Raw genomic sequence first — 27657 nt, forward strand, 5'->3', positions numbered from 1 at the left:
TCAAGAGTCCGGTTAACCCGTGTCTACATAAACCCCAGAAAGCGCATGTTTGCAAGGGAAGCCAACACGTAATGGCTACTAACAAGGGTCTACATCAACGAACACATCTCGGTAGTAATGTTGTGGTTCATATATCGTGTTCCTGTCGCGGCGGCGTGTGTATGTGGCAGTGTTAAGTCCTCTTTCTCAGCGCGTTGGTGGCTCAAGTGGAGTGGCCAGTAAGACCAAGCGGCTGGTCACCGTGGACCAACCATGGGGCCCCGGTATCGAGCCACGCCGGTGACCCACTGGTTTGTCTGTTGCGGATACTGTGATGGTCAACTTCGTAGGCTCTCCCGTCCGACCATGTCTATATTGCTGCGGCACAGAGGGTTGACAGCAGCACGTGGCAGAGAGCTCAGCCGATTCTGGTATCGATGACAAGAAAGTGACGTCTTTGATGCTGAAATGGGGTTACATCTCACCGAGGTTCCTGGCTGTTAACCAGTACCACTCTGGAGCCCATGCTTGATGCCATAATTCCCAGTTGTTGTGACACGGCAGGTCCAGAATTTCACCGGCTCTGTCGCATCTCTAGCGGGGGAAAAGAAACACTTGACACCAGGAGTGATTACTTCCGAATTTCCTCCTTGGAAACATAATGTGCCTACGGGAAGAGGGGTCGAAGGAGGGGCCGGGGATAGGAGGAGAGTCTGTTTACACAGACAAGACCTGGCAATGAGAACTCGGTGTGCATTCGCGACGGTAACCATAGTACTGCTACTATCTGAGAGCATCGGAATAGGGCAAAGTTCCGGGCGCCGAGTCGGCGAAGGGAGGCGAGCAGCCTCGCCACTACCACATGGCCGTGGCTTGCGATATTAACAGGCCAAGAGGTGTGAACCCGGAATATGGAACTCGACTGGGCGGCGTTTGGTGAGAAGCGGACGTTCTGGAAGCATCGTGCCTCATGCACGACGAGTCGGGTATTGCTGGTTCGTAGTGGCCACTGGAGGCTGGATCTAGGGTGGGGAGGGGGGCCATAAATGAACAGAAGATATTGGTGGGCAAGCTGTGCTGTGGCATCCAGGACCTCTCAGGGGCGTTTGATGGTACGTCGGCTTAACTCTAGCCACTGACCTTGGAGGAATTAGTATTGCCTCGCCGGGTGCAAATTCCAATACCCGCCATTCGACAGGGGTGGGGCCCAAGGTCGCAGTCGTGGAAATGGGAGGCTCGCATGTGCAAGTCCAAGGTTATGGATGGTTGAGGAACAGCGTCACACTGGCCTGAATTACGTGCAACCCCCTTTCTCGTGGCAGCGCTTACGCAATCAAGAGTTGGGCCTGCCTGCCCCCGTTCCCAGTTCGGATTTGCGGCTCTGGGAGGCTATAGCACGACGACTTTTAATATATCGGGGCCATTTAACCTTCGGAGCGTGGCCGCTGGGATGTCTCGACTGCACGGCTGGCCAATATGGACGGTTAAAATGGAAGCCCCGTCTTGGGAAGGAGAAAGACGCTGGCCATGCTCTCCCCCGCACCCCGAGTCCCTAGAACTTCAATATGCCGACCCCTGCCCTGCTACAAGTTACAACCACCGACCAGGCCTCGTCCTTGTGCACAGGTGGGGGGCGTGGCGTCGAGGAAGAACATTCTCCGACCCTGGATTAGATTAACAGTAGCCAAAGATATGGCGTCACGCGATTACACCCGTCCAACGGGCATACATTGTTTCTCTTGGCCATCGTCGCCTTCCAACATTTGCCTCCGTGCGAGCTCCGCCCCTGGGATCAGCGTGGTGCGTCAGGGATTTGTAGATGCCGACACCAAAAGAGTCGCCCGCTATATTTAAATCATGGCGGACCGTACATTTGTTCCCCATATCTCGGCCGTCTTGGTCAGCTTCATTTTTTCCCGCAATCGGGTTATCTAAAAAGCTGGTCTTGTCGCTCTGGGTCCCCGCTGTCGCTCACACGTACAACTCCCTCTTGTCGCCAAGTTCACGCCTTACCGCGTCTCTACCAGTAACGCCACGTAGGTCCCGGCCCTTTGATCCTCCCTCGGCAATGGCAGTTGCAGAGAACAAAGAAGAGCAGGATCAGCTTTTGTTCCTGGGCTGACGCGCAGACTACCACAGTTGACGACGTTGAACGCCATGTTGTGGACTCTATGGGTCGGGCTCTTCGCAGCCCTGTTTAGGACCGGCAGGTGTCCCCCGCGTTGGTTGGCCAGCGTCCGGGACGGCGCATGCTAACGCGGTTGTAGCAGCTGCCGCCGCCAACGCCATCTATCAGGACCCCGATACCGGACTCGTCTTCTCGTCCGACTTCCGGCTGTACAAGGCCGATGGGCGCGGCATCACATTCCGTGTCGCGATACCCGACAACGTCCAGAGCTACACTTCGTACGACGCAGTCGTCCAGCTCGTCGTTCCGAACGATGTGGGCTGGGCTGGCCTCGCCTGGGGTGGCGCCATGCCCCGGAATCCCCTTCTAGTCGCCTGGAGGGACTACAGCAACAACGTCATCTTGTCGTCTCGTATGGCCAGGTAAGTGCACCGATGGCCAAGACTCATGACTGCCTCGGCCAAAGACTGACATTCTTCTCCGCAAAGTGGCCACGTGATGCCACAGCCCTGGACGGGCGCTCAGTACACCATGATCAGGGCCGGCACCAAGTCCAACTCGACCCACTGGCAAGTCACGGCACTTTGCAAGGGATGCACCTCGTGGGATAGCAACGGCTCAACACGCTACCTCAGCCCCAGGGGAGGAAACCGGCTGGCCTTTGCGTACTCGCCATCCAGACCTTCGAGCCCCAGCAGCCCCTCGTCAAGCATTCCCATCCACGAAGTCCATGGTTACTGGTCGCACGACTTCACTCAGGCCGCGAACCCGAACTTCGAGTCGACTGTGGCGAGGCTCACATCGTGAGAACTGCCCCGTAACAATGACGGCCAAACTGTATATACCTTAAGTAGCCGAGCCGGGCTTGAGCCGGGTCTGAGCCGGGGCTGAGTTGGGGGTGCCGTAGGAGGATTATCGGGAGCGACTCAGTTGGCGGACGGGGATGGATCGGTGCACGTATAGACAGCAGGGAACGCATGTGCTGGAAGTGCTTGTGTGCATATTTTTTTTTTCTCGAGGGCCAGTAAATACTGCGCCGAGGTTAGGACGAAGCCAACAACAGAAGTTTTGCTCTTCGTTTCCACCCCACGTTGTACCATTGAACTGTCCCGTTTACAATCCCCTCTCGCCCAAACTATCTACTACACCACCTCCGAAATTCACTTGCGGGATCACCCAAATGTTCAAATTACCACCACAACCCCCCCCCACCCCCTCCTCCCTTTTTTTTTTTTTTTTTTTTTTTTTTTCTTTCTTTCTTTTATCCCCTAAGGATAACTAATTACCCCATTGTACTGCCTTTTGGCGCTCATCTATGGTAGGTCACTTCCAACTCGACCGGCGGGTGGGTCACATCCAACTCGACCGGCGCAGTCGGCGGCTAGTGGGACGACTCCATTGCTACCAGCTCAACGTAGCCGTTGCTGCCGTCGACCTCGACTAAACCCCGCTTGAACCGACCGAGGTTCGGAGAGAGGTCGGGGGCATCATTGCCTTGGCGCAAGTCTTGGTGTCCTCCCACTGTACGTGTCGTCCGCCTAATCAACAGCCAGGCAACAACAGCGACGGCGGCCAAGCCGGCGACGCCGCCCACAACTCTTCCGACTATGGCGCCAACTGGACCGTTACCAGACTCGGTCACTCCGGGTGCTGGACTGTTAGGTGTGGACGTGGGTGATGTGGACGTGGGTGTGGACGTGCCTTCTTCGGCAGTCAATTAATTAGCGCAGCCCTCAAGTTCTAAAGATCTTGGGGCCGACACATACCACCAGCAGCAGTGCTTGTAACAGCTGGTGCGAACATCCGCCGCACTTCATCTGAAGACCATTGGACCGTGGCCAGCGACCTTAATGTTTTTTTTCGGCAGACTGCCAGTTGGAGTATTCCCGAGACGCACAGTGGGTGGTTGGCTCAGTCCTCGTACCCGTTGCGGTACCATTCCTTCACCACATCGGGCGAGTCATACGCGGCAGCGTTGGAGTCGTACGAATGTTTCCACTCCACGGCCGTCATATCAAATAGAGCAGACCGCGCGGACTCGGACCCGGGCTTCTCCAGTTTCCTCTGACGCCGCCGTAGTTCAGCACCTGGCGGTTGCCCACGGGCACGCAGGCGGCCCCTGACCAAGGGCCTCCTGGCGGGTCCGGGAGACTGATCCATACGAATCCCGGTAGGCTCAGGATGTAAGCGTCTTCATAGTAGATACGGTCGCGCTGGTTTAACCCAGCCAACAGGAAGCTTGGGCTCCATCAGTTTCTGCGAGAGCCGAGAGGGCATCGATAACACGGCCGGAAAGACTCTTACATGTCGTAGCCGCCTTCTGAGTTCTGAAACCCGGCAGTGCAAAAGTGGGACCGCGGCGAAGGGGGAATGCTACCAGTGGTCACCAGCCAGTGGCTCCGCTTGGTTTGGGGATCGAAGAAGGTCACGTTCTCAAAACTGACGGGCGGCGACGAGGCTGTCTACGGATTTCCAACCGCTGAAGGGACGTGTCCGCCCATGACCATGACCAGGCCGTTCGGCCCGTACGCAGGAACGTACTGGGCTGAAGCCCCAGCCAGGGTGTCGAAGGGGCTAACCCCGTGGTCCCGTTCTGCCAACGCTTTGTCCTCATATTGAACTCCAACATGCCGGGATGGCCTGCGTGGCGGCTCGGGCGAATTCGGTCCACCCGCTGGCCACCCCCCCGATGACGAACCCCAGGTCGTGCGCGCTTGCAAATGCGCCAAATTCCGTGGGATGCAAGCTGTTGAAACGACCTGGATTTTCCGAGGGCTGGACCGACCACATCCCGCCTCCGCTGCCATCGGCCGTAGACCTCCAGAGCTCCGTCTCAGCCATGTCGCTGCCAAACACCCACTTGCCCCCCCCCCCCCCCCCCCCCCACGAGTAGAAGACGCCCGTCTCGCTGTCTGTCCATAGAACAACATTGACTTTCTTGGGTCCTGGGTTTGGGATCGTTCTGGTCTCCACGTCGATGGCGGTCCAGGATTTGGATATGTCGATGGAGAGCTTGGAATTCACTAATTAAAGCCGACAAATCTGACCAGGATCGGCGATTCCCAAGCCGAGCTGGCAGGCACAGCAGTCTCTCACCTCTGTTAGTTCCGCGGTCACCCTCCTCACGTCCCAGCTGTGAGATCTCTCCGCCGTCAACGTAGACATAGCTACCCAGTACAGTGGCTGCTCTGGTCAGAATCGAGGGCGGTGTACGGTTTGCACGGGGTCCATAGTAACGAACCTTTCGCGCCATCGATGCGGAGGAAGTTCTCGAGCGCCGGCACATCTTGGAGCGCTGCGCGAGCCGCGCACCCCAGCACGAGTGCGGCGATTAAACCCGACGGCAACCGACAGCAGCGCATCGCGCAGCTATCTAAGCGGAAGACGGACTGATCGATTGAAGAGCTCGTCGATAGAGAAGAAAAGAAAGGCGCGAATAATCCAATAATTACTTACGAGCCGAAATACCGACGTCGTCTGGGGGCGATGTTACACTGGGTTTAGAAAGTGGGAGGGAGGGTTGTACCGCGTGCCCGCAGCGAAACCCCTTGGTTTGCCTCACAGCAACGTCCATTCCCGTTGCGGAATGGCGGTAGCATTCTGCGTAGTATCTGAGTCTCATAGTACGCTCCAGGCTAAATATATACATATCTGAACTTGTAAGGGATCTCCCCCAACTGCACCCTTTCTCTAATGAGGGGTTCGCTGTGCAACCGCGCAGATTCAGCTACAGCACCTTTCTTTTTCTTCTTCGTTTCTCAGGGGTCGCGTCGAATGTTACGCGTTGCTCTATATCAAAGTGTGCGTCGAGTAAACATACGTGCCCACCTGCTAAATTACTATTAAGCTCTGAGCTCTGCAATTCACCACTGTCGGGAATAATTTCGTGGCTGAATCAAAACAAGTAATGGCCAAGACGCCACAAACGATGGCGAGCACCACGACGAGCTTGCATTGTACAATGACTGCAAGGATCCAGGGACCAGGACTACATAATTATGTGATACTACTAGTAGTAATCGGCCTGGCACGGACAAGAGCATCTGGCATTGACAACCGTGATTATACAGGACAAGTAATCAGCTGCGGATAGCCTCGGATTTAGCCATTCGTCTCGATGTCGTCCGTACCTTGCAATACGGCAAACAGGCGTTATTGCTAACAAGTCTCAACAAAGGTAAGCCAACACTTGCACCGGGGTGCGGTAGACGTTAACTAGATCCAGCGCGGTACGCGGCCAGTGCAGCGCAATCAGAGTGAGAGAAACTTGAAGCGGCTGGCTCTATTGCATGCTTCCTGTCTAAAGCTCCGTTAAGTTCTTATTTGCGTTTGTGTATTTTGTATTCCCTCCTCGCCTTTCACGCTCCACTCGGCCCACTCCTTTTTCGATCCTCAGTCCGAAACCACCTGTAATTTCTCTAGGCTGAGGCCCAACTGGCGCTCCGTTTTTTACTTACCTGCAGCCATCTACCTTGTTCAGAAAATCAGTGTGATTCACAGGGCAAGGTACCTTATATTGCACACCGTATTGCTGGGCCCAAACTTACACTCTCTCTTGGACTTCAATCGTCGCGCCACCTCGAAGGAGCTTGAACGTACACCTTTCGATTTTGCTTGGAAGCGCACTAGAACGGTACTAGCCCTGGTTGATTTTATTACCGCGTGTAAGCGGTCACAAGAGCCAAACCAGCTGGTGTTGGGAGTTGCGGATCAAGGGATGAATGAAAAGATGGAAGAGATGGGTTGAAGATAGATATGTTGGAGCAGCAAGTACAATATTTCCGAGAACAAAAGGGCAGTGCCTAGTGCCTCAGAACAAGTACCGACGGAACAGCCAGCCTTTGCGAATCTGTCACGCCTTGAGATGCTCGGTCAGACGACAGACAAAAAAGCAAGTCCGTCCTAGAACCCATTTCACTCAGGAACTCGTGCGTCCCAAAGTGCCATTTTTAGGTTATGGTTTTGTTCTTTACAACAGCAAACCCGATCCGCTCTCTACATCCGGCCACAAGTCTTGCTCAATAGTACCTATTTAGTAACACCACTGGAGCGCCTACAACATCATAACACCCAAAACACCCATAAATGAGAACCATGGCGAACCCCGACAAGAAATCCGGTTCGAAAGCTAACGCTCTCAAAGCAGTAAGCGATCTGGTGCTTCTTACAACTCGAGCAGCTTCGAAAGCTATGGCAGCAGCATCCGCGGGGACACGAGCCTTGACCGCTGCCGCCGCCCACGCCTTTTCCGGCTCCTCCAACGTCCCGCTCGGGCCGGCCTCTCGTGTGCAAGACTATCGCTCGCTTGCCAGCACCAAGAGTTACCGCAGCGGCATCGCCAGTCCGTCGGACGCCCGCTCCCTGGCCGGCAGCGATGAGGAGACATCCGACGCCGAGTCCTTTGAACAAGTCAACACGCCGAAGACGGACGGTACGGATAGGGAAAAGGAGATGCGGCGCAGAGACCACGATGTCAAGAAGCAGCACAAGCTCATCGACAAGCTAGAAATTTCATTTAAGCCCACGGCCCCTTCGAGTGAACAGTCAACAGAGACAAAGTCGAGGGGAAGGAACTGATGCGCGGAGTTAAATGGCCGCTGGGGATGCAGGTCCCCCGTTGGGCGATATTTAAGACACACCCTTCCCTGTCTTTGTGCTCATCTTGTTAAGAGTTAGACCAGTCCACGCTTTACGAGTACGGTACCCTCTTTCCGCTTATTGCTCGTCACTCTACAACCCGATTCCCGTTGCCGGCCCAAGTGCTATTTCCCCAGCATCAACAAAATTCCGGTGATATCATCCAGCAGGAAACGGCAAAGCCGTCACATGGAATGGCCGCAGTGTTATGAACGGGGCAGCTTATGCGGTCAGTCAGTCTAGGCGTGGGAGGTATATCTTATTTGACAGGAGGTTGTCTCAGGACTCTGCCTGCTGAGCGTGTGCAGTTCCGTCCCAGAAATCCGCAGGTTTCTTCTTAGCTTCTTCTTGACTACCTTATGACATAGCAAATGCATGCCTCGCCAACCTACTAACACGGGTTAGATGGCCTTTAAACAACCATGAGCAACCGTTTCCCGTCCCTCTCTCTCTCTCTTTTTTTTTTTTTTTTTTCCTCCCCCGGACGTCACCACGACTTAATTGATTAGTCAGTTAATCAGCACCGCCCTCCATCGGCAACATCATGCCCAACGAGCCGGGCATCGTCTCCACGAACCCGTTCCTCGCGTACAGCCGCCGCCCGGGCTCGTCGGCGAGCAGCGTGATGTACGGCCGGGGGGGCGCGTTGGCCCGGATGTGGGCGACCAGGTGCTTCAGCACGGCCTCGCCCAGGCCCTTGCGCTGGTGCGCCGGCACGACCGCCATGTCGGCGATGTGGAAGTACCACCCGCCGTCGCCGATGACGCGGCCCATGGCGACTGTTTCCTCGGACCCGCGAACGGCCACGGCGGCGGTGGTGGTACCGTCGGTAGTTGGAGTACTACTAGTACTACTAGTAGTCGTCTTGTCGGTTTCCGCGTCCGCCCCCGTGAAAGTGACGTAGCAGCCGTACCAGCTGCCGCTAGCCACCGGGGCCGCCTGCGCGGCGGTCTTGGGAGAGAGCCCCGAGACGGCGCGCAGGCGGAGGTAGTCCGGGATGGAGGGATAGCCGGAGCGTAGAGTGTAGCTTTTTGGAAGAGCCGGTTGCTGGAGAGGAGGATGTGATGGTTGCGTCGATGCTGGGGTGGCGCCGGACGTCATTTTCCTTTGCTGGCGGGGCGGCGATTCGGAGCTTCGAGATTTTGTTCGATTCTGCCGGTTGTGGTGTTTGCGAACGGGTATCGCGACTACTAAGTATTAATTAAGTACGGTATGTCAGAGTCAAAATGAGTCACCAACCCTCCGCCAGAGGGATTTGAGTGGGGCCTCGGATTTACATATCAGGTTGGGCCACATCCATGTGCTGCCGGTCAAATCACAGCTTGCATTGGTGCCCCGGCATGTAAGCCAGCCTTGGAAGTCAAGTCCGGAAAATGCCAGGATGCAGTACCCGAAGCAGGAAGGTAAAAAGTGCAAGTTCAGGGAGTAATAGAAGAGTAAGGTAGGAAAATACAACTATCCAGCGGTAGGCTTCGTAGAGACCTTCTGTCTCTCACTCGGTTCATGAATCTCTTAGTAAACCGTCTATTCCTGTCAAAATCTATTAGCTTCGACGGGTTAAGTAAGCCACCTCGCCTCCCTTGAGAGCTTTCGTCTTGGTAGTCCGCATGTGAGTGCTAAGCGGTCTCCGTAATCAAAAATCTCTCCATCGGGCTATTCCGCTGTGCGAGCTCGGTTGTTGCAACGCCACGAGGCATCGACGGCTGTGTCGACCCTCTGTCCCTAACGTCTGTATCAGCCCTCTTAAAGCAGAATATCTTCGCCTTCAGAGGCTCCATTGCCAGGGAACGGACCACCTCGGGCTGCCCTGCCGCGTTTCTCAGGTGTAACGAACGTAACGAGCTGCTAGCGGCGCTAGCAGTAGACAGGTGCCGTCTTACCATTTCGGCCCCGGTTACCCGATCAGAATCAGCAGTTTTATCGGACCGCGCGGCCTCGATTTTCTGAACCAGAGCTTTAACACCTGTCCATGGACCGGAGAACGGTCCTAGAATTAGGAGCAAGCAAGCATAATGGTCGCGTTTATTACAAGCCCGAGTTTTGCGAGAACTTCCAGGTTCCGAGTCTATGTGCTCGAAGGCTTTTCCCTCATCGTCTACAGCAGCCCCTACTTCGGGCTCTGGCTCACCCGCAACAGGTTCTTGCTTTGGCACACGTCGGCCGGCTCTCTGTTTCCCCTTGGAAAATCCAAGGGAAGAGGTGCGGGGAGGTATGGGGACCGGGCAAACGTGTTGATGAGATTCCATCCTATCCATATCGGGGATTGTGGGATTTTCTGCACTTTTTGTAAAATAATCACCAAGGATCAACTCCGACTACGCGGCATGCCGAGAATTGAAATCTGAAGACGCTGAGAGCGACTTTTTTTTGAGTGTAATTTGGCTCTTATGTTGGCACAGAATACTGATCGATTGTGTTCCTAATCAACCCCCTTTGTTGCCAGGGGGGCTGGGAAGCGACAGAACCACTTGGCACAAAGGAGTTTTGCATGCGTCTGGGCGTCAGGCATGGATTGTTGCCTTTTTAGCATATCGAAAGAAAACATCATCGACCCAAGGATACTAGTACCGCATACCGAGACCCTAGGCCTTACCGGATCCGAGTCTTCTTCCTATCTTCAAGACAATTGTTTTGGTTACACAGGTGTCGGATCTCCGTATTGGCCCGGTACGCGTGCTGGATCAATCCACCGGTTTAACCTCGTTGCCGCGTCTATTGCCCGAGCCGCTTTTACCCAGATTGCAATGGCATCGGCGAAGTCGACTTCGTTCCTAAGTTTTGGACCTCTCCGGGTTAGCTTCCTCATTGCCTCGTCCGGACTTCCCCAGCTAATGCTCAGTAGCGAGCGGTTTCCGTTGCCAGACTACGGCCGAATTGCTCTGGAGCCTATGAGGCACGGTAGATTTCATTTTGCAATCCCCGGATTGAGCGTTTCCCTTGCCCGCAAGATTTGCATTAAAGCATAGACAGCCAAAGAAGGATAGATGATCTACCCGGTGGCCTGGGAGAACCGTTGAGGTGTATAAAACCCGGGAACCTTCCTGATTTCCAAATTGTCCATGGAGTGTAGGTGCTTATTGGTAGGGCACGGCGTCCTGTAACTCGGCAACCAAACCCGTTGAAAATGGGACTGAGGAATATTGTGCTGCTTGCCCTTGGCAGCAGCCAAGCATGGCCAGCCTCGGCTGGTCGTGTTGAGCCGTCAAAGAGACAAGCCACCACCGCCAGGTACTGCCCAGGAGGGACCCAAATCTGCTTCTCCGAGTTCAGAGAGCCCGCAAGCGACGTTGTCTACCGCATTGCCATCCCGGATGTCTCCACGGCGCCTTTCGATGTCCTCCTACAAATCGTTGCGCCAATCGCTAAGGCGGGTTGGGCGGGCATTGCGTGGGGCGGCAACATGAACAACAATCCCCTGACGGTGGGATGGCCGAATGGTGATAGTGCAGTAGTCTCTTCGCGTTTCAGCACGTGAGTCAAGCTTAGGATTTTTTTCAGCATCATACACGGAGCTAAAAATGTCAAACAACAGCCGTCGTGTCGTGCCCAGTGCTTATGATGGAGCCTCCTATGCGGTTCTGCCGACAACGACGACGAATGCGACACACTGGCAGCTCGACGTTCTGTGCCGCGGCTGTAGTCAATGGGAGGGCGGATCTCTGGACCCAAATGGCGTCAATAACTTAGCCTGGGCCAAGAGTGCTCGGGCAGTAAACTCACCCAGCAGCAACACCAGCTCTTTCGGTATCCACGACGGACGGGGCGTGTTCGCGCGCGATTTCAGTGCTGCGAAGATACCAAAAGGGGTCTTTGATGCCGTGGCCTACAGCTTGGAAAACCCACCATCGACGCCGAGCAGCGCGACTGGTGCCATCTCCACCGCGGTAACAACGCTGCCTGCGCCCACAACGTCGCCAGCAAGCTCGGCCGCGGCCGGGGTCTCGACAGGCGTGGCAACAGGCCCGGCGCCAGCAACCTCATCCCGCAGCGTAATCCCCACCAGGCTCACTGAACTCCCCAAGCTCCCGTCGTCGTCCAGCAACCCGCCGGTTGTCGTCGTAACGACACGCGTGACACAGCTCCCTCGCCCGACTTCAACCTCCAAACGTCCAACGCTCGTTATAACCACGCGCGTCACTGGGACCTTCCCCATGCCTGTTCCCACGCGGAGCACTACCGTCCGGGGCCCGAACCTGCCCTCCAGCACCCCCGGCGCGGTGACAGTCACTGTCACGACCCGGCCGCCAACTCCGACCCAGGACGATAGCTGGGGTGGAGGGCCCCCATGGCAAGGAGGCGGAGGGGGAGGTGGCGGCGGTGGTGGTGGTCCGCCATGGGGGAAGGGGAAGGGGAAGGGAAATGGAGGGGGAAAAGGAAAGGGGAAAGGAGGGGGCGGGGGCTGGGGCGGAGGTAGGGACGGAGGAATGGGAGGTCGTCGGGGACGTCGATATTGAATTGCTGTTCTAGCAGAATAGGCGGCCCGCAAAAAGATAGGAGGTACAGCCTGAGCACCGTACTATGCATAGCAGAGACGAGAAGTAAGATATCGGGTTTGTGTCCTGGCGATTTGCTCACCTGTTTGTTCAGTACCCAGCTTCAAGATTTGCTGTGCCGATAATTGTGCTGGATCAGTGCAGAGCTATGATGCAAAGGGAAGCATTTCTTTACAGAGAATAAATTGGCAAAAGCGCGGGTTTCGAGCCGTGGTCGGCTATTGATGACTTGGTATTTAAAGAGGGGTGGGTGTTTCGTCGCTGGTCACTGGCCGTTGCCAGCGATCCACCAGAGGTTCCTACGAGTAGGTTACCTTATCCATCGCCTTAGCACAGCATCTTTCCAGGTTGTCGGCACCCAGGTACAGTACAGTACCTTGCCTCCCTACCTATGCAAAGTACTGTCAGTCTCCCAAGAAGCTGCCAACGCCCCTCAAGACTCCCAATCTGCCGAAATTGCACAACTGCCGCCGGGCAATAACCCGAGAGTCGTGCAATTGGACAACCACCATCGCACCCCGAATGCTTGGTTAACGATGGCGACTAGACGGACGGCAGTTCTAAATGCAGAAGCTGTGGCGACAATTGTGCAGCTATTTAGGTAGATAAGTAGGTAATGACGCCCACGATGAGCACTCGGGGACCTCAGCCGACTCTCTCATGAAGCCACCGATCATTGCTTCAACCATGAAGCTCCAGTTGATCCTCCTGGGGGGCGCTGCATTCCTTTACCAGGCTAGCGCTCAGTGCAGCCATTCCTTTCTGGTCGATGCCACCGCCAAGTACGTGGCAGCGCAGGCCGAAGGCATGCCAGCGACCCTGACTGCCCTCGCTGCTGACAACCTCAACTACACTGAGAGTGACCAGACCGTCGATATCACGACCGGTGTGTTGGCGCAGCCAATGAAGATCGACCACAACCGGAGCATCCACGACACGACCCTCTGTGCGACCTTCACCGAGCTCATCGTCACGGACCCGGCCAAGCCCTACGTGATTGGCACCCGCATGGTGTTCACGGACAACAAGGCCAGCCTGATCGAGACCATTGCCACCAAGCCCGGCGACTGGCTTTTCAACGCCACGGGCTATCTGCACTGGTACGTCTTCCTTCTTCTTCTTCATCTTCTTTTTTTTTTTTTTTTTTTTTTTTCGGCCAGCGCGAGGTCTGAGGAGACAACTAGGAACTCTTTAGAGAACTGGGACCCCATCCCTCCCGAAAAGCGCGACACTAGAGAGGTCATTCAAGCAGCCGGGGACGCCTATTTCCACCGCTTCAATAATGCCAGCTTCCCTGTGCCTTTTGGCACCCCCTGCGCACGCCTCGAAGGCGGTGCCTACACAGATACCCGCGGATCCGGCAATAACACTTGTGGTCTCGGGCTTCCCTCCACTCTCACGGTGACGAACCGGCGTTACGTGGTCGACGAGGAGATGGGGGCTGTGGCCATTTACCTGGGCTTCCCTGGCCTGGACAGGTCGGTCCCAGAGAAAGCCATGCCCGACAGTCACTTTTTCCGGATCGAGGGCGGCCAGATTCGATACATCCATACCGTGACGACTTGCGAGAACGCCGGGTGCGGCATGAACGGGACAGGGATTCCGGGGGCGCCAGGCCGGTAACGGAAAAAGTGCTGCAATCGGGCTTGGGGCTCGAGCTCGCGGGCGGCGGGCCATCGGCCAACCGTGAAGCCCTGTCTGAGACTCTGTTGGGCGGGAGACTGTCGCACGACAGAAGCGTCCAATTACTTATGTGCAAGCGAGAAAATGAGGGCGGCCACCCTGCAGAGTCACTCTACTACAGTACATACGTACACGCGATGTAGTGTGTTTGTGCTGATCTCCCGAGCGCGTGCTTGGGCTGTCAGAACTCAATTTCAGTGCGGATGCAGCTCTCAGGTTCCCCTTAACCAATAACCGTACTGTAAGTCCCAACCAAGCTTGGCGGATCCAGGATGAAGACGGCTGGTTCTTGCTTAGCAAACAGAATCGAGAATGGCGTTCGTAGTGTACAGGACAACACGCGCTCAGGCGCGCCACTGGCTTTCTTCCTGTCGGGGCCCTTGTCGGGGCGGGCCCTGCAAGCCTGGCGCTGGCTGCATTTTATCGTTCCTGGCCTGCTCCGAAAGCAAGATGCGCAGACGAGAGGCACAGCCGTTCCTTAGCCAAACTGCCCACGGTTCAGAAGGAAGTGAATCCTTGGGGGCCACCCCAGAAGGACAGGGAGCACGCCACCAGGCTTCCGCCCTGTCGCCGCTACGCTCCCAAGGGGAGTTCCCGTCGCTTTTTACTTTAGACCATGGATGCTGCCCCTGCCTGCATCTCTTCTGTCCGCCATCGCTCGCAAACATCATGCATGCGTCGCACCGACCCGAGACGAGGGGATGAAATATCGACACCCAACATCTCGAGGGTAGTGCAAAGCCAAGATCCGGGACGCCCACTACCGGGGGACCCCGGAAGACTGAGATCGGGGCATCCCTCGAGATATATCTTGATCGTTCGGCCTTGCTCCACCCCGGCGATCGGGCTCCCACAGGTCCCCTTGCTCTCACTCCAGCAATCCAGGCTCGAAGGTGCTGGGCTCACACACTGGGATCGACATCCTGCCCTTCAGCAAGTCATCGAGTCAGCGCTGATCTTGCCTGTGCCTTGACGATGGCGTCGTCAGGTCCACCCGGCCCTGACGTCTCCCAGGCACCACTCCTCGTGGGCGTCACGTCGGCACTACACCTCGTCTCATTCACCCTCTATGGCGCCCGAATCTGGACTCGATCCAGGCCGAACCTTCGTCTCTACCTGGATGATTACTTTATCACCCTCGGAGTTGTAAGACAAGTCTTCTCCCTCCTCATGATTTAATAATTTCTGCATCCGGGGCGCTAATCAATCACCGCAACCGCCCAAAGATCTTCGACTTGATCTCGTATGCCTTCTTGATGGTCGCCGTCAGCTACGGCGTGGGACGGCACAATTTCTATGTTCCGGACGACCAGGAAGTAGAAGCCGAGAAATGGCTCTTCCTCAGCCAGCCCACGTTCCCTTGGAGCCTCGCCTTCTCCAAGATGAGCATCGCCTGGATGCTGCTCCGGATCCAACGTGATCGCCGCGCGTGGGTGTGGAGCATGTACGGGATCATGGTCTTCGTCGTGCTCACGGCCATCAACACCAACGCCTTTCAGTTCTCGCTGTGCAAGCCGTTATGGGCCGTGTGGGATCACAGCGACCCCAACGCCGTGTGCATGGATCCCAAGATCGGCCAGACGTCCATCTACGTCAACTCGGCTTTCACCATCGTGACGGACCTGATCCTGAGTCTCGCGGTATGTGGCGGCTCTACTTCGACATCGAGGGAGCTCCCTAGAGCACTACTAGTACTAGTTACTTTAGCTAACACCTGAGCGAATCCGCTTTAGCCCATCACCTTCATCATCCACATCCAGCGGCCGCTTCGAGAGAAGATCGTCCTCGCTTTTGTCATGGGCCTCGGTATCTTCGCCACCAGCGCCTCCATTGCCAAGACATTCATGGTCGAGAGCTACGGCAAGACGGGCGACACGCTCACGGACACGATTGGCATCACGACATGGAGCATGCTCGAGATGCAGTTGGCGTGAGTACTACTTAGGAGTTTTTATTATTGTTATCATTATTATTATTAAAGAAAACACACAAGACATGCCGGCAGATCCGCTAACCAAAGCCAACTGGGCCTGCTCTCTCCAGCATCATCGCAGCCTGCATCCCCTGTCTCAAGCAGCTCTTTGAGCGGTTCCTGCGCCGATGGGGCCTCATCTCGACGCACCGGTCGACGGCCGTCTCGCGGTCCGGCTACTTCAAGCAAAACGAGACGCGGTCGCGGGGTTACAGCGAGCACCTCAACAGCCACCAGCTGTCGTCGATGCGGTCGCAACGCGGTACCGGCGGCGGCGGCAGTGCGAACGACGACACCAAGCGCTTCGCCGCCGCCAGCATCCACGAGACGGACAGCGTCGAGAGCAGCGAGATGCCCATCATGAAGCCCAGCCGCACCTCCCTGCGCGACTTTGACAACCCGGGCTCGCCCACCAGCGACGCCACCGTCTACTTCAAGACGGCCATCAAGGCCGCCGCGGCCGGCGACAGGTCCCGGCCGAGCTTGGAACGCGCTGAGGGCGGTGGTGGCGGCTTCGGGATCCAGAAGGAGACCACCGTGTCGGTCCGGACGGAGCCGAAACACAAGCGGAGGGGCCGGGACGAGGATATTGTTTGAACGGAGCCTGTGGATTTGCTTTTACTACTGTTGCACTGTACATACTATGCTGTATTACGAGCGGTGTTAAGGGGGTTGTGCGGGGGGTGGGGGTTTGGTGGGTTTCGGATATGGACGTTTCCGTCCCATCTCGAGGAATTAGCTGGTGGGTTAGGTTTCCTGGTTTTTCCAGCTTCCTCAAAACAGGATCCTCCTTTTGGGGTTGTACTGCATATAACTTTGACCTCGCATCTCGCAATGTTTTGTGCAAATAAGTTCCAAGCGTTAGTAATGCAAGGGCAATCAAGGTTCGTCGTCTCTCCTCTTTCTTTTCCCCCCCCACGGCTGGAACTTTGGGACGCTGAATCCTCGAGGGGGGGTTTGCGATTGCTCGATCCAGAGAACAGACAATCCTGGTTGTCCAATAAACGCGGCCAGGGCGCCCCCCCGAGCCTGAAGCACCTGATCTCGTACAAGTACCCTTGACCGGTGCGGATTGCGCCAAGAACGAGGCAGGCCTGTGGCGTAAAAACCCAGTTTCCCTCTCAGCTCGCCCCGCCCTCTGGAACCCTTCTGTTGCATCGTCAAGCGTTTTGGGTAAAGGCACACCTTGACGTTTTCGATGGCTCCCCCGGTTTCCTCTGTGACAAGGGCACCCCCGGCTCTGGGGTCGGCTGTGCGTGCTCGAAAGATGCGGCAGGACGCAGTAGACCGGGGTGTGACTGTGGTCCGGCATGCATCCCCGGGATCAAGAGCCCCGGTTTTCCCCTCTGACTCCCTTGGCCTCGAGAATCGCCAATGCGCTCCTTGTCTTGCCCTCTCAGGATTGCGACCCGTTGGTGGCAGACTTATCTCCCTATAAAGTAACCTTGGGAACCAACAGTTTCTGGCGTCCCGAGGAATGCGTGCTACCAGAGTTGCTTGTCCGGTTCATGAGCTACCCCCGGGGAGAAAACGTATGTTTGGACGCAGGCGGTCAGACCTCTCGCGACGGACGATTCCAGGACGCTACCGCGGGGCAGTGAAGGATCCAGGCGCGCCAGCGGCGTTCGCTGCGCTTGTTCACCGGGAACACAGAAAGCTTGGTCCGGTTTCTTGGCTCAGACACAGCACGAGGGAAGCTGACTGCAGGCTGTTTTGTCGTCCATGACCCGGTGAACTTTGGGTAGGTAGGATGTGGATCGTGGCTGGACTAAAACAAGGCGATGGCTACAATAGCGTGTGACAACAAAACAATTTGGCGTTTTGCGCTGAGAGCGACTCGAGTGCCGGCGCCATGCCGATGCAGGCCTTGGGTGTCCCCATTTGTCCCTCAGCGGAACATTCCATGGCAAACGCAACCCACCAATCCACCGCTCAAGCGGCCCAGCCAGCCAGCCGGTGCAGGGGGCAATATACAAATGCCGGTGGGTCGTCGCACAAACCGGTCTGACAACAGACGGCGGAAGAGACGAATGAACGATCTGATCGTCTGCACAGACCGTGGCCTATCCCCAGCCTGGAATCGGCGCAGTGGTGAACAGAGATGGACAAGATCTCTTCCCAGAAAAAGGGAAAAGGAGGGGTAACACGCCGAGAAGAAACGCCCGATCAGCAGGAAGTTACACGAACCATCCAAGTGCAACTGAACCTTGCCGATCTCGAAGGAGGAAGATGACAATATTCCATGCTTTAAACCCTCAAGGTTCAGTGTCGTGCATTTGGACCGCAGGGGCTGGGACCCAGCAGCCCGAAAGGGAAAAGCCCGAATGCTGTAAGGATCACCAACGTCACGCAACAGTTTGAAGACGGCCGTAATTTCTCTGATTGGGCAGGGGGGTGAGCCCGGTGTCTGCTCTCCCGTGCCAAAGTTGCCGGGTCAGAAAGGTACAGTACGCACCGGCTTCTCCGCCACACGAGAAGCGCTGAGCAAGAGAGGAATTGGGCAAGGGGGAATGGGTATTGGTTCAGGCTGTCCCCCCGCGCGCCGACTACGGAACCCTGTCTCTGCCTGCAGGCCCTGCATGTAATGGCAATATCAGTGATCCGTCCCAGAATCCAGGTTCGTTGGTCTCCGGAGTAAGGGGGAGAGAAGGGGTCTGGGGCCAACTCTGCACCCTACAATCTTCAATCCCCGTTCAATTTGGGCTTAGTTGGTTCATCAACGCGCCTGGCTCACCAAACTTCAGTCGAGACTAGGACAAAAAAAAAAAAAAATCTTGTGCAAGAGTCAGTCTCGGGCGGTCGCTAAATCGGCTCCTTACGGCTATGGAGCAAGATAGCGGAAGACTAGATTATGAAACTTGGTGTCTAAGGATTTCTCGACTCCCTTCCCTGGCGACCGCGCGCTCTTCGCTGTGTTGTTCTTGTGCGCCGTGCGACTCCATCGGTCAACCCCGTCGCCGCCGGCGGACCGTGCCGCGGTGGACCTGGGGAACCCATGACGAGGAAACCAGCTGGCCTATGCCCCGGTAATAACGCGATCAGGATGGGCTAAGGCAGATTGATTGAGATGAGACGCCCACAAGAAATGAAATGAAATGAAAGATAATATTGGCTGTAGAAGAGGTGCGCCCGAGTCCTAGGTAAGAAGCTACCTGGGTGGGCAACCGCATCGGCCAGCTCTTCCTATGTAGGCAATGTTGCTCTGTGCATGGGTTCCATGTCTTGCAAAAGACTGGGCTGCTTGGTTGTCTGGCAATGAGCGAAAAGTATCTCTGGCAAATTGCGATTCGATTCAGTCGCTGAAAATGGGTGGTTGGAAAACGGTAGTTGACTCAAAGCTTGAAACTGCCTCCAACCTACCGCCATGTAAACGATGGCATCCATACCCATCACTCTCGAACAACGCTGACGAACCCAACAATGCCTTCAGGCACGCGCTCCTTACCATGGCATGCTAAACAATAAGGATCACGCGGTATAGGGAATTTGCAACCTCCGTACCTCAGGACCGTAGTCTAGAAAATGAATCAATAAATTGACTGGAAACCTTAACACATCGCAATCGGTGGATTCCTTGACTAGACACGAAGGGCCTTGCTCAAAGGACCGCTGCCCTCCACGAGATCCAGGTCGATGACTTTCCATGCGGCGGGTCAACGATGCCGACCAAGCCAACGATGCCAAGCAAACCGCCATCCGTCGTGCCAATCGTCCCAGCAAGAGTAACAGAATCCCGGTTTACCTACTATGGGTAATGTGAAGCCCAGCTGAGCTCGCCCCTTTCAGTGTCGCGTGATAGGTATAAGGCCTCGTAAGAAGACAAGGGTGAAGTGACCCAACCAAAATGATACAGTAAGAGTTGACGAGGGCATCAAAGTGCCTCATCTTCAAGATGTAGAATTTCGCCTCGGATGAGGATCGTAAAATGTAGAGGTAGCTGGATTTTGGGTAGGAATTTCGATGTTCTCTCATCATTTCTAGGCCCATCCTCATTGGAAACACAGCAGCGGTTAACTCGTGGCGTCCCCAGCCCCGACCTGTCACTTTGTCTACGGCCCTTGCGACTAATGGTTCCTGGCATCGCAAGGGTCATGTACAAAGCGAACGTTAACCCCCGGATATTCCCTTTTGAAAATGGCGTCTCCCGTGAGGGCCTTCCACGCGCTGTTTGCTTGGGCACGATAGCTGCCGAAGCGCCATTCAAGGACGTTGATGGAATGACCAGCGGCCAAGACGTCGATGCTTTCAAGCTGGAAGTCGAAGCGGCGCCGGAAGTAATCCATGAGGAACTCAATGTTGATGATGTCCGGCGGCCCGGAGACGATTATCGCCCGTGTGTGGTCTTCGGGGACCCATTCGGGCTGCTCAACTGCATTTCTATTGTACCGCACCCTGGCACGACAGTTACCAACAATCAGGCCGCGCTTATCCGGGCCGTTGCACTGGGCGAGGAGCGTCTGGGCCGCGGTCGGGGTGAAAAAGGTGACTTTCGCTGCCGAGAACGGGTGGCGGCCGTCGGGCGGATTCACGACGGTGGCGTAGACTTTGCCAACGTTGCGGATGGCGGCAAGAAGCTCCCCCACCGTGACGTTAGGCGGGAGCCCGGTGATCCAGAGCGAGCAGTTCAGCTCGTCGGGGATGTTGGCAGGTCGGTTGCTTCGCAACGCGATATTACCCATATAGTTAGGTGAGCACCCCGCCGCCACTCGCCTCGCGATCTCCCTCCTAGTAGGGCGCTCACGCCTTCGCCGAACGGCTGATGACACCATGTCCATAGGCTGGAAGGACCCAGTAGGCCCTTGGGCATGTTGCACTATATCTGTAGATGCGCCAGGAGCGGCGGCGGGCTTCGGATGGGGTCGCAACTGGTGACCGGTTTGAACGTTTGAATCGTTCTGAGTTAGGTAGTTTGGACCTGAAACAGCTAGATTGTCGTGAGTGTGACGGTAAGAGGATGCAGAGGGCTGTAAGCACCGGAATTGTTAGTAAATCGGCATCGGCAGTAGGAAAGGTAACAGTTGCTCCCGGTAACTTACTGCAGATGGACTGATGAAACCATGCTCGGCAGGCTGGTACCCTAGGTTCCAGGGAGTCAAGTGCTGTATACACAGACATGGTGAGCTACTCTGTACTGAAGGGAACGGAGAGGGACGGGAGAACAACTAGTAACTGCTCACGATATGAATGGGTCACTTACAGCGGCTGACGTGATGGCGCCGAGCATATGGTGACCGTGAGCCCCACCAATGGAACTGGGCATCGTGACTCCGCTTTCCTTGATTCCGAAGTCGGGAACAGGCACTGGGGGCTGGCTATGCTGGACAGCGAAAGCAGGAGGGCCGCCGGCTTGATTCAGGCCGTCGCCCAATGCCGTGCCGAAGCCGTGCCCGGCCCGGGATTGTAGAGTATGGGGTGGAAAATCAAGGTCGGAATACTCTTCGTCACCCTCCCGAGGCTGGGTAGGCCGGAGCCTACCGGCAATCCAACGTCCGCTATTCATTTCCAACCAGGTCTGTCGCTGACGTTCAGAGTCAGCTTAGCGAAACCTTCGAGAAAAAGGAAGGGAAAAAGGGATTGGACTTTATGTTTTCATGGAGAAGCAGTTTCGTTTTTCAGGAGTGAAGATCCGGAGAAGGTGGGTCGAATCTGTCACGTCCGATCCCAGACGATAAATATGCTTTGCTCGACGCGTTTTCGACAGTTGTTGCTGGATCTGACTGCTTAAAAGAAGAATTTGGGAGCAGAGTGAGAAGGAAAGGTGGGAAGAAATGGTCCCAGGAGGAAATTTAAAAGATCAGAAGCTTAGCCTGGAGAGAGCGCAAAAGTGAAGTTGGGGATGTATATCAGATGGAAATATTCAGGGCAGCAGTGCTCAATTCACTTAACTCCCAGCTGCACCTTCTCAGTTGTCGTGGCCGGCTTGTTCGTCTGACGTTATGAAATAATCGGAGAGCGCCAGACTCCTGTATTCCCATTGTAGCAAACCGTTAGCGGACTGTGTCAAGACGGCTACGGCCTGGCAGCCACTGGCGGTAGCTAAATGCGTGAAATATTGGTAAGTCAAGGGCAGAATTCCGTATAAAACAGGACCATCGGCCGCAACTCATCCAAGGCACAGCATCATGACCTCAATTGCCCGCCATTGCGATGATTCCGACAGCGAATGGGTCACCCTGAAATACGACGCCATTGCCGCGAAAGTCGTTGTAGCCGACAAGGCACTCAACTACCTCAATATCGAAGGAAACCTGCCCGAACTCGTCAATGATGCCGTTAGCATTGCTTGCTGCTTGCCGTGTAAGGCGCTATATCTCCGAAGACGCTAAGCTAGCGGGTGTTCTTAGTCATAAAAGAATCCTCCGACCTCGAGTCCTGTACGGTCATATTCGAAATTGCAATGAGAACACAGGGTTTAACCCCTTCCTCGCTAAGGCATTAAGTAGCGCTCTTCACGAGAGACGCCTCCAAATTTTGATTCCGGTCTCGATTTATGACGACGAGCCGGGCACCTGGAACCCGGATTGCCATTGAGCAGGCAAATTACGGCTGCCAAATCTCTTATAGTCACCACAAGGGGCTAACATCTATGTCGGGTTCCGATCTCCTGAAAGCAAGATCTTGCAAGACCCGGAAAGGCCAGGTGGAATGGGACCTTGAGAGAATGAACAGCCACCTTGGCAATATATGTACGTAAATGGTTTGGATAGGGTTAAGTCAACATGAAGCTCAAGACCCCAGGCGACTAGGAGAATGGGAGCAATGAAAAGTCGGTGGCTTCTGTTGGTCGGGACATGCAAAAATAGGACGAGACGGCTCAACTTCAGGGGTATTATTGTCTCTAACATCTGATAGGAGAATAACCAATTATATATCGACCGCCTTCAGTCAATAAAATAACAAGCTCAATGCTTCGAGTTGATAAGCACCCTTGAGTCTTGTCCTAGGCAGGTGATGATAGTTTCCAACAATCAAGAGAAGACGGGCCGCAAACTCACCGGACACACCATCGTAACTAGAATCACACATGGGGTTGGCCCGACAGGATTGCGCAGGTTGCGGAACATGGAGAGCAAAGCAACACCACACAGCGCATCAGCCTAGAGTATGCAAGCGAGAAAGCTGCCAGGTGATTGTGTCTGCGGGGATAACCAAGATACGCTTCCCGTAGGCATACAGAGCTCGCAATCAAGCGATGCGCGCTCATTAAGGGTCTGATCCAGAAGATTCAGTGCCGATTATTGCACCTATAAATAGAGATTTGTATAGTGGGGAGATCTAATTATGGGAGGAAAATCGCGCAACTAGTTGACCGGCGCGTGTGGACTATATCCATCAAATAATGGGCAGAGGTTTTCATTTCATCTCAGTGTTCCATTCGTTGCAGTATGATTTAAACCAGGTTGTAACTGGTATTGGATGGGATGAGAATGGGGTTACACTTCACCGTAGTTCGTACAGTACAACATGGAGGGCAGCGGTTACGACGGCTGCGGACATCTTCTCTCGCGTGATGAATTTGTGTTATATCAGCAAGCCATCGGCGAGAATCAACGGAGACAGAACGGCTGGTTCAGAATGTCATGCTCCGCTATGGCAGGTCGAATGTCATGTCCATCTAGACACACGGTGGCCGGTCTGGTGGCAACCTACCCTCGTCCTGGAGTTAGAAGGGTGGAACATCGAGGGGGCGCGGTAGTTTTTTATTGTACCGCCTTTGCTCTGAATATGATGATGGGATTAATGCGAGCTTCAAGTTAGAATCAAAATTAACTTATTCATTCACAGCCTCATATATGTAGAGTCATACATGCGATTAGTACTCAGATAGGAATCGTTGAACCGGTTGATTATAGAACAGGCCAAGCAGGGCAACACCACACAGCGCCTTAACACCGAATAAAGACAATGAACAGTACGCCATTACCTCCCTTGATCTCGAAAAAGGGCTCTCTTGAGCAAGGTTGCTATCCTGAGCCTTCTAACAGCACCCTGCCTCGGGCCGTAAATGGATGCTGAGGCCCAAAAGTCGTATCAAGCAGGCTAACCAGTTCTCCGAGGTTAGGCTTCACATCTTGTTTGCGGCCGGATGCTGCGAGATAACCTGCATTCGCCAGCTCGACTTTCAGTCGGACCGGGTTCTCGGGGCGGAGAGTGGCCCTCACAAAGCTCAACGCGGGCGCTAACGCGTCTGCTGCCTGGTCGTGCAGGCCGAGACGGACGAGCGTCTCCGCGAGGGCGGTCCTGGTGTGCGCCTGGTCGGAGCGGCCGTCGGGGTAGTGCGCCAGCTGGGTTGCGAGCACCTCCCTGAGCTCCGCCACGGCGGGCTCGAGCTCTCCCCTCTCCGCCTTCAGGACCGCGAGCTCGAGCTGGCACCGCAGCGTGGAGTGGGCGTGCGGGCCGTGCAAGCCCCGCTCGGCGGCCAGCGCGCGGTCCAGGCACTCGTAGGCCTCATTGTAGAGCCCTTCCTCGCGGTTGAGCACACCCATGTTGAAGAGAGTGCGCAGCTGCGCCGTCTCTCGCTCCTGGCTGAAGCCGAGCGCCTCTTGGCCCTGCCACGCCACATCCAGCATGCTACGCGCCTGGGGGTACCGCCCCAGCAGCCGGTACAGCATGCCCAGCGCGTTGGTGGTGCGGAGCGTCAGTGGGTGGCCCGGCCCGAGGAGCGTCTTGAATTCGTGGCGGACATCGAGGTAGTCCTGAAGCGCGACGTTCCAGTGCCCGAGCTCCTGCAGGATCAGCGCACGGCGGTACTTGAGAGTGACGAGGTGTGTTGCTCCGCCGTCGTCGTCCACAGCGGCGGACGCCTGGGCGATAACCCGCTCCAGGAGCTCGAGCGCATCTTGGTGCCGCCCGAGATGGCGGTACACAATGCCGAGGATCGATGCCGCCTCGCGTCCAAGGCGGCCCATGGCGCCTGTTGGGTCCTCTACGTCGTTCTCCATGACTTCTCGCAGGAGACGCTCCGCTTCTTGGTACCGGAAACACCGGTGGTGCACGAATGCGAGCTCGAACCGGGCGGTCAAGGTATCCGAGTGGCGCGAGCCGACGAGCCTCGTCAGAGAGGCGACCGACTCGGCAAGGATGGCCTCTGCTTCCTTGTAACGAGACAACAGCGTAAGGACCTGCCCCAGGCGGCGTTGGGAATTAGCCACCAGATGCGGCGTGCAGGCCGAGGACTCGACATCCTGCTGGGCGACGATGGCGGCGAAGATTTCCTCGGCTTTTTGGAGTCTGGCGTTATCTTGGAAGAGGACGCCTATGTAGAATAGGGCCATTGCGGCGTATCGATGGAGGAGGATCATGGCAAACATGTCCTTGGCTCCTTCTTGGTCCAGGAGTCCGATGCAATGCTCGGCATGCGGCAGGGCCCGAGACAGGAGATCACGGACATTCTTGTCCGTGGCCCGATTTGCGTTATACGCCCTATCTAACGCGCCCCCAACAATCACGACAGCCTCGATAAGCTTCTGCCGCCTTGCTGCCGGACCGAGCCTCTCGCGGCCCCACGCGTGCACAAGGGGGTGAATATAGACATTGCCGTCTCCGTTGTTTCGCTTCGCTAAAGACACGGAGAAGATCTTCCCCATTGCGTCGGTCAGCTTGAGCTCGTTTCGAGACAGATCCCTCAGCCATGAGAACTCGTCATCGCTCTCCGAGTTTTTGTAGGCAGCTGACGGCGGAAAAGGAAAGCTGAGAAGGCCTTCCCAGAAGGTGGAGCGGTGCAAGAACGCCAGGACTGTCAGGAGCTCGGCGGCAGTTGCGTCCTCCTTTTCCAGTCGCCTAAATGACAGCTCCCATGTGGCAAACACGGACACCTGGTTGTTGCCGTTTCCTAGCCCTTCCGCGACGTGGAAGAGCTCGGATCGGTGTTTCTCAAAGAGCTGGAGATAGCCGCGGAGCGGCATCTGCGCCTTGTTAATGTATACGCCAGCTTGCTCGAGAGCAAGAGGGAGAAAGCCCAAGGCATCGGCTAACGTTTTAGCATCATCCGCATCTAGAGTGTGGACACTGAATTAGCAGCGGCCATCATTCGACCTCAGCCGCGGCACTGCCCCGGTTGTTTACAGATGATCTCGTACCTGAACCGAACCTCAAGCGGAGGCGAGCAGCGCTCAGGAGGATCTCAACAGCGCTCTCCTCTTCAATCTCTCCTACCTCGAGCGGGTATCCGAACCTGGCTACGGCTGTCAGGCGAGTGGTAATAATGACCCTGCCCCGTTTGCTTTGCGGGATAAACTTCGAGAGCGGATAGCCGGTAAGGTTATCGACGTTGTCAAGAATCAACAGCCAGGAAAAGGGCTCGGCGTCTGACTGCAGAAACTCAATCACGGCTTGTGCAATTTTCGGAAGTGCCTCTTTGTCGGTTGAGACTTTGCCTGACGGTGATAATAGCGATTGGCCACCGACCGAGAGCTTGGAGACCAAAGAGCTTCGGCCATGGTCATTATCCTCCGTCGTCCGCCGCGCTGCGTCTACAAACCGCTGCGCGATTACTTGATAGGATATCAAAGTATTGGATTCGTCAACCCCGTCAATCCACAGGACAGCGTCAAAGTCGTCCCGGTGAGAATAGGCGTAGGCCGCACTGAGCTGGGTTTTCCCAGCTCCTCCAAGGCCATGGAGCACAACCACTCTGCTCTGTCCGCCTGGGGGGGTTTCGAATCCAGGGGCTCCCGACAAGTGCTCGTGCAGCTTCTTCAGCAGACTGTGCCGTCCCACAAAGTTGCAATTTTGCTGGACCGGCAACGAAAACGGGAGGGTCATAGCTTTTCCTTGGGGTTGCGCTGTTAACGTGAATCACTTGGATGGTTAACCTCTCGATGTCTTTAGAAGGATAGAAAACAAGTGAAGAAATAGGGGCGGCGTACAACCCGTTGATGCTCTGTCTTGGTGTGCGGCTTCAACTACGTCTAGGGTGCTTGCACCTACGAGGCTCGGCCGGTTGATCATAGATTTAAGATACTCAGAGACCACCAGATAATCCGGGTCCGATCGACTTCTGAAGCGAACGAGCTCTGTATGGTTTTTATGCATCGGGTAGCTAGGGTTATCACTGCCAGGGATTGAGGCAGAATCTTGTGGAACTACCTAGGTACCAACGCAAGAACAATGAGTAAGGTAGGTACCTAGTCATCTGTGGGGGGTCTGACGGATACGAAAATGCATGATGTAGCCCCCCATGCACCCAAATTACGATCCCGTTGGTGGAACGTTCCCAAGAAAAGAAGGAGGAATGAGAAGGGGGGGCCCGGGGGGGGGGGAGGGAGGGTAGGGAGAGGGGAAGGAGACTCACAAGTGCCTTTTTATTCCATAATATCGGTGTCTTATACGTCTCGTAAAAGAATGCAAGCTCAAGACCTGTACTTATGGGCTTGAATTGGCTCATTTGCATGCGCAGCCAGTCCGAACCTTCGCGTAAGTGTCGTACGAGGGCGATGTTTGTAGGTGTGAAGGGCGACCCAAGTCGAAGTAGGAGTGTCGCAAGGGATGCCAGACTGCTCCCGGAATGAGGCGTGCCAAAGAATAGCACCGCAGCAGTACAAATTTTGATGCTGTGCTCTTCCGAGCCTCGCTTACTCAGATTCGAGTGGATTAGAGCCTGTTTCCTTGCCGTCAGTCTGTATCACAGCGTTTAATGTCCACCAAGACGTACGTACACTCTTGGTAATAATTCCGCCCAGGCTATGAGCTATAAATATGATGGGCCGTCTGGTGGTCTGACCTGTTTCAGCAAACTGCTATGTGACCGAGATCGGCAGCTTGGG

At 55.6% G+C, this 27657-nt stretch overlaps 9 protein-coding genes across 9 annotated transcripts; 4 read left to right on the plus strand and 5 right to left on the minus strand.

The window, feature by feature from the left end:
- Positions 1-2136: 2136 nt before the first annotated feature.
- Positions 2137-2914, plus strand: MFIFM68171_02631 (Cellobiose dehydrogenase cytochrome domain-containing protein; the record flags this gene model as incomplete). The annotated part of the gene is made up of 3 exons (XM_071058053.1): positions 2137-2185; positions 2247-2529; positions 2596-2914. The coding sequence occupies 3 exons, from the start codon at positions 2137-2139 to the stop codon at positions 2912-2914; spliced, it is 651 nt and encodes a 216-aa protein (XP_070914154.1).
- A 574-nt stretch (positions 2915-3488) lies between these two features.
- MFIFM68171_02632 (uncharacterized protein) lies at positions 3489-5469 on the minus strand (the record flags this gene model as incomplete). The annotated part of the gene is made up of 9 exons (XM_071058054.1): positions 3489-3811; positions 3874-3953; positions 4032-4171; positions 4270-4345; positions 4412-4569; positions 4612-4747; positions 4806-5130; positions 5204-5290; positions 5349-5469. The coding sequence occupies 9 exons, from the start codon at positions 5467-5469 to the stop codon at positions 3489-3491; spliced, it is 1446 nt and encodes a 481-aa protein (XP_070914155.1).
- Positions 5470-7297: 1828 nt separating this feature from the next.
- On the plus strand, positions 7298-7684 carry MFIFM68171_02633 (uncharacterized protein; the record flags this gene model as incomplete). The annotated part of the gene is made up of 1 exon (XM_071058055.1): positions 7298-7684. The coding sequence occupies one exon, from the start codon at positions 7298-7300 to the stop codon at positions 7682-7684; it is 387 nt and encodes a 128-aa protein (XP_070914156.1).
- Positions 7685-8257: 573 nt separating this feature from the next.
- MFIFM68171_02634 (Acetyltransferase (GNAT) domain-containing protein) lies at positions 8258-8845 on the minus strand (the record flags this gene model as incomplete). Its single annotated transcript, XM_071058056.1, has 1 exon — positions 8258-8845. The coding sequence occupies one exon, from the start codon at positions 8843-8845 to the stop codon at positions 8258-8260; it is 588 nt and encodes a 195-aa protein (XP_070914157.1).
- A 2722-nt stretch (positions 8846-11567) lies between these two features.
- Positions 11568-11897, minus strand: MFIFM68171_02635 (uncharacterized protein; the record flags this gene model as incomplete). The annotated part of the gene is made up of 1 exon (XM_071058057.1): positions 11568-11897. The coding sequence occupies one exon, from the start codon at positions 11895-11897 to the stop codon at positions 11568-11570; it is 330 nt and encodes a 109-aa protein (XP_070914158.1).
- Positions 11898-12924: 1027 nt separating this feature from the next.
- On the plus strand, positions 12925-13860 carry MFIFM68171_02636 (uncharacterized protein; the record flags this gene model as incomplete). The annotated part of the gene is made up of 2 exons (XM_071058058.1): positions 12925-13337; positions 13422-13860. 2 exons carry the CDS (start codon positions 12925-12927, stop codon positions 13858-13860), a joined length of 852 nt encoding a protein of 283 aa, XP_070914159.1.
- A 1035-nt stretch (positions 13861-14895) lies between these two features.
- On the plus strand, positions 14896-16489 carry MFIFM68171_02637 (Rhodopsin domain-containing protein; the record flags this gene model as incomplete). The annotated part of the gene is made up of 4 exons (XM_071058059.1): positions 14896-15066; positions 15147-15560; positions 15654-15850; positions 15964-16489. The coding sequence occupies 4 exons, from the start codon at positions 14896-14898 to the stop codon at positions 16487-16489; spliced, it is 1308 nt and encodes a 435-aa protein (XP_070914160.1).
- A 3467-nt stretch (positions 16490-19956) lies between these two features.
- On the minus strand, positions 19957-20667 carry MFIFM68171_02638 (RRM domain-containing protein; the record flags this gene model as incomplete). The annotated part of the gene is made up of 1 exon (XM_071058060.1): positions 19957-20667. One exon carries the CDS (start codon positions 20665-20667, stop codon positions 19957-19959), a length of 711 nt encoding a protein of 236 aa, XP_070914161.1.
- Positions 20668-23856: 3189 nt separating this feature from the next.
- On the minus strand, positions 23857-26656 carry MFIFM68171_02639 (Kinesin light chain 4; the record flags this gene model as incomplete). Its single annotated transcript, XM_071058061.1, has 2 exons — positions 23857-25886; positions 25972-26656. 2 exons carry the CDS (start codon positions 26654-26656, stop codon positions 23857-23859), a joined length of 2715 nt encoding a protein of 904 aa, XP_070914162.1.
- Positions 26657-27657: the final 1001 nt, after the last annotated feature.

This window comes from Madurella fahalii, assembly GCF_045866475.1.
Source record: "Madurella fahalii IFM 68171 DNA, scaffold_1, whole genome shotgun sequence".
In the NCBI taxonomy this organism is placed as follows: Eukaryota; Fungi; Ascomycota; class Sordariomycetes; order Sordariales; genus Madurella; species Madurella fahalii.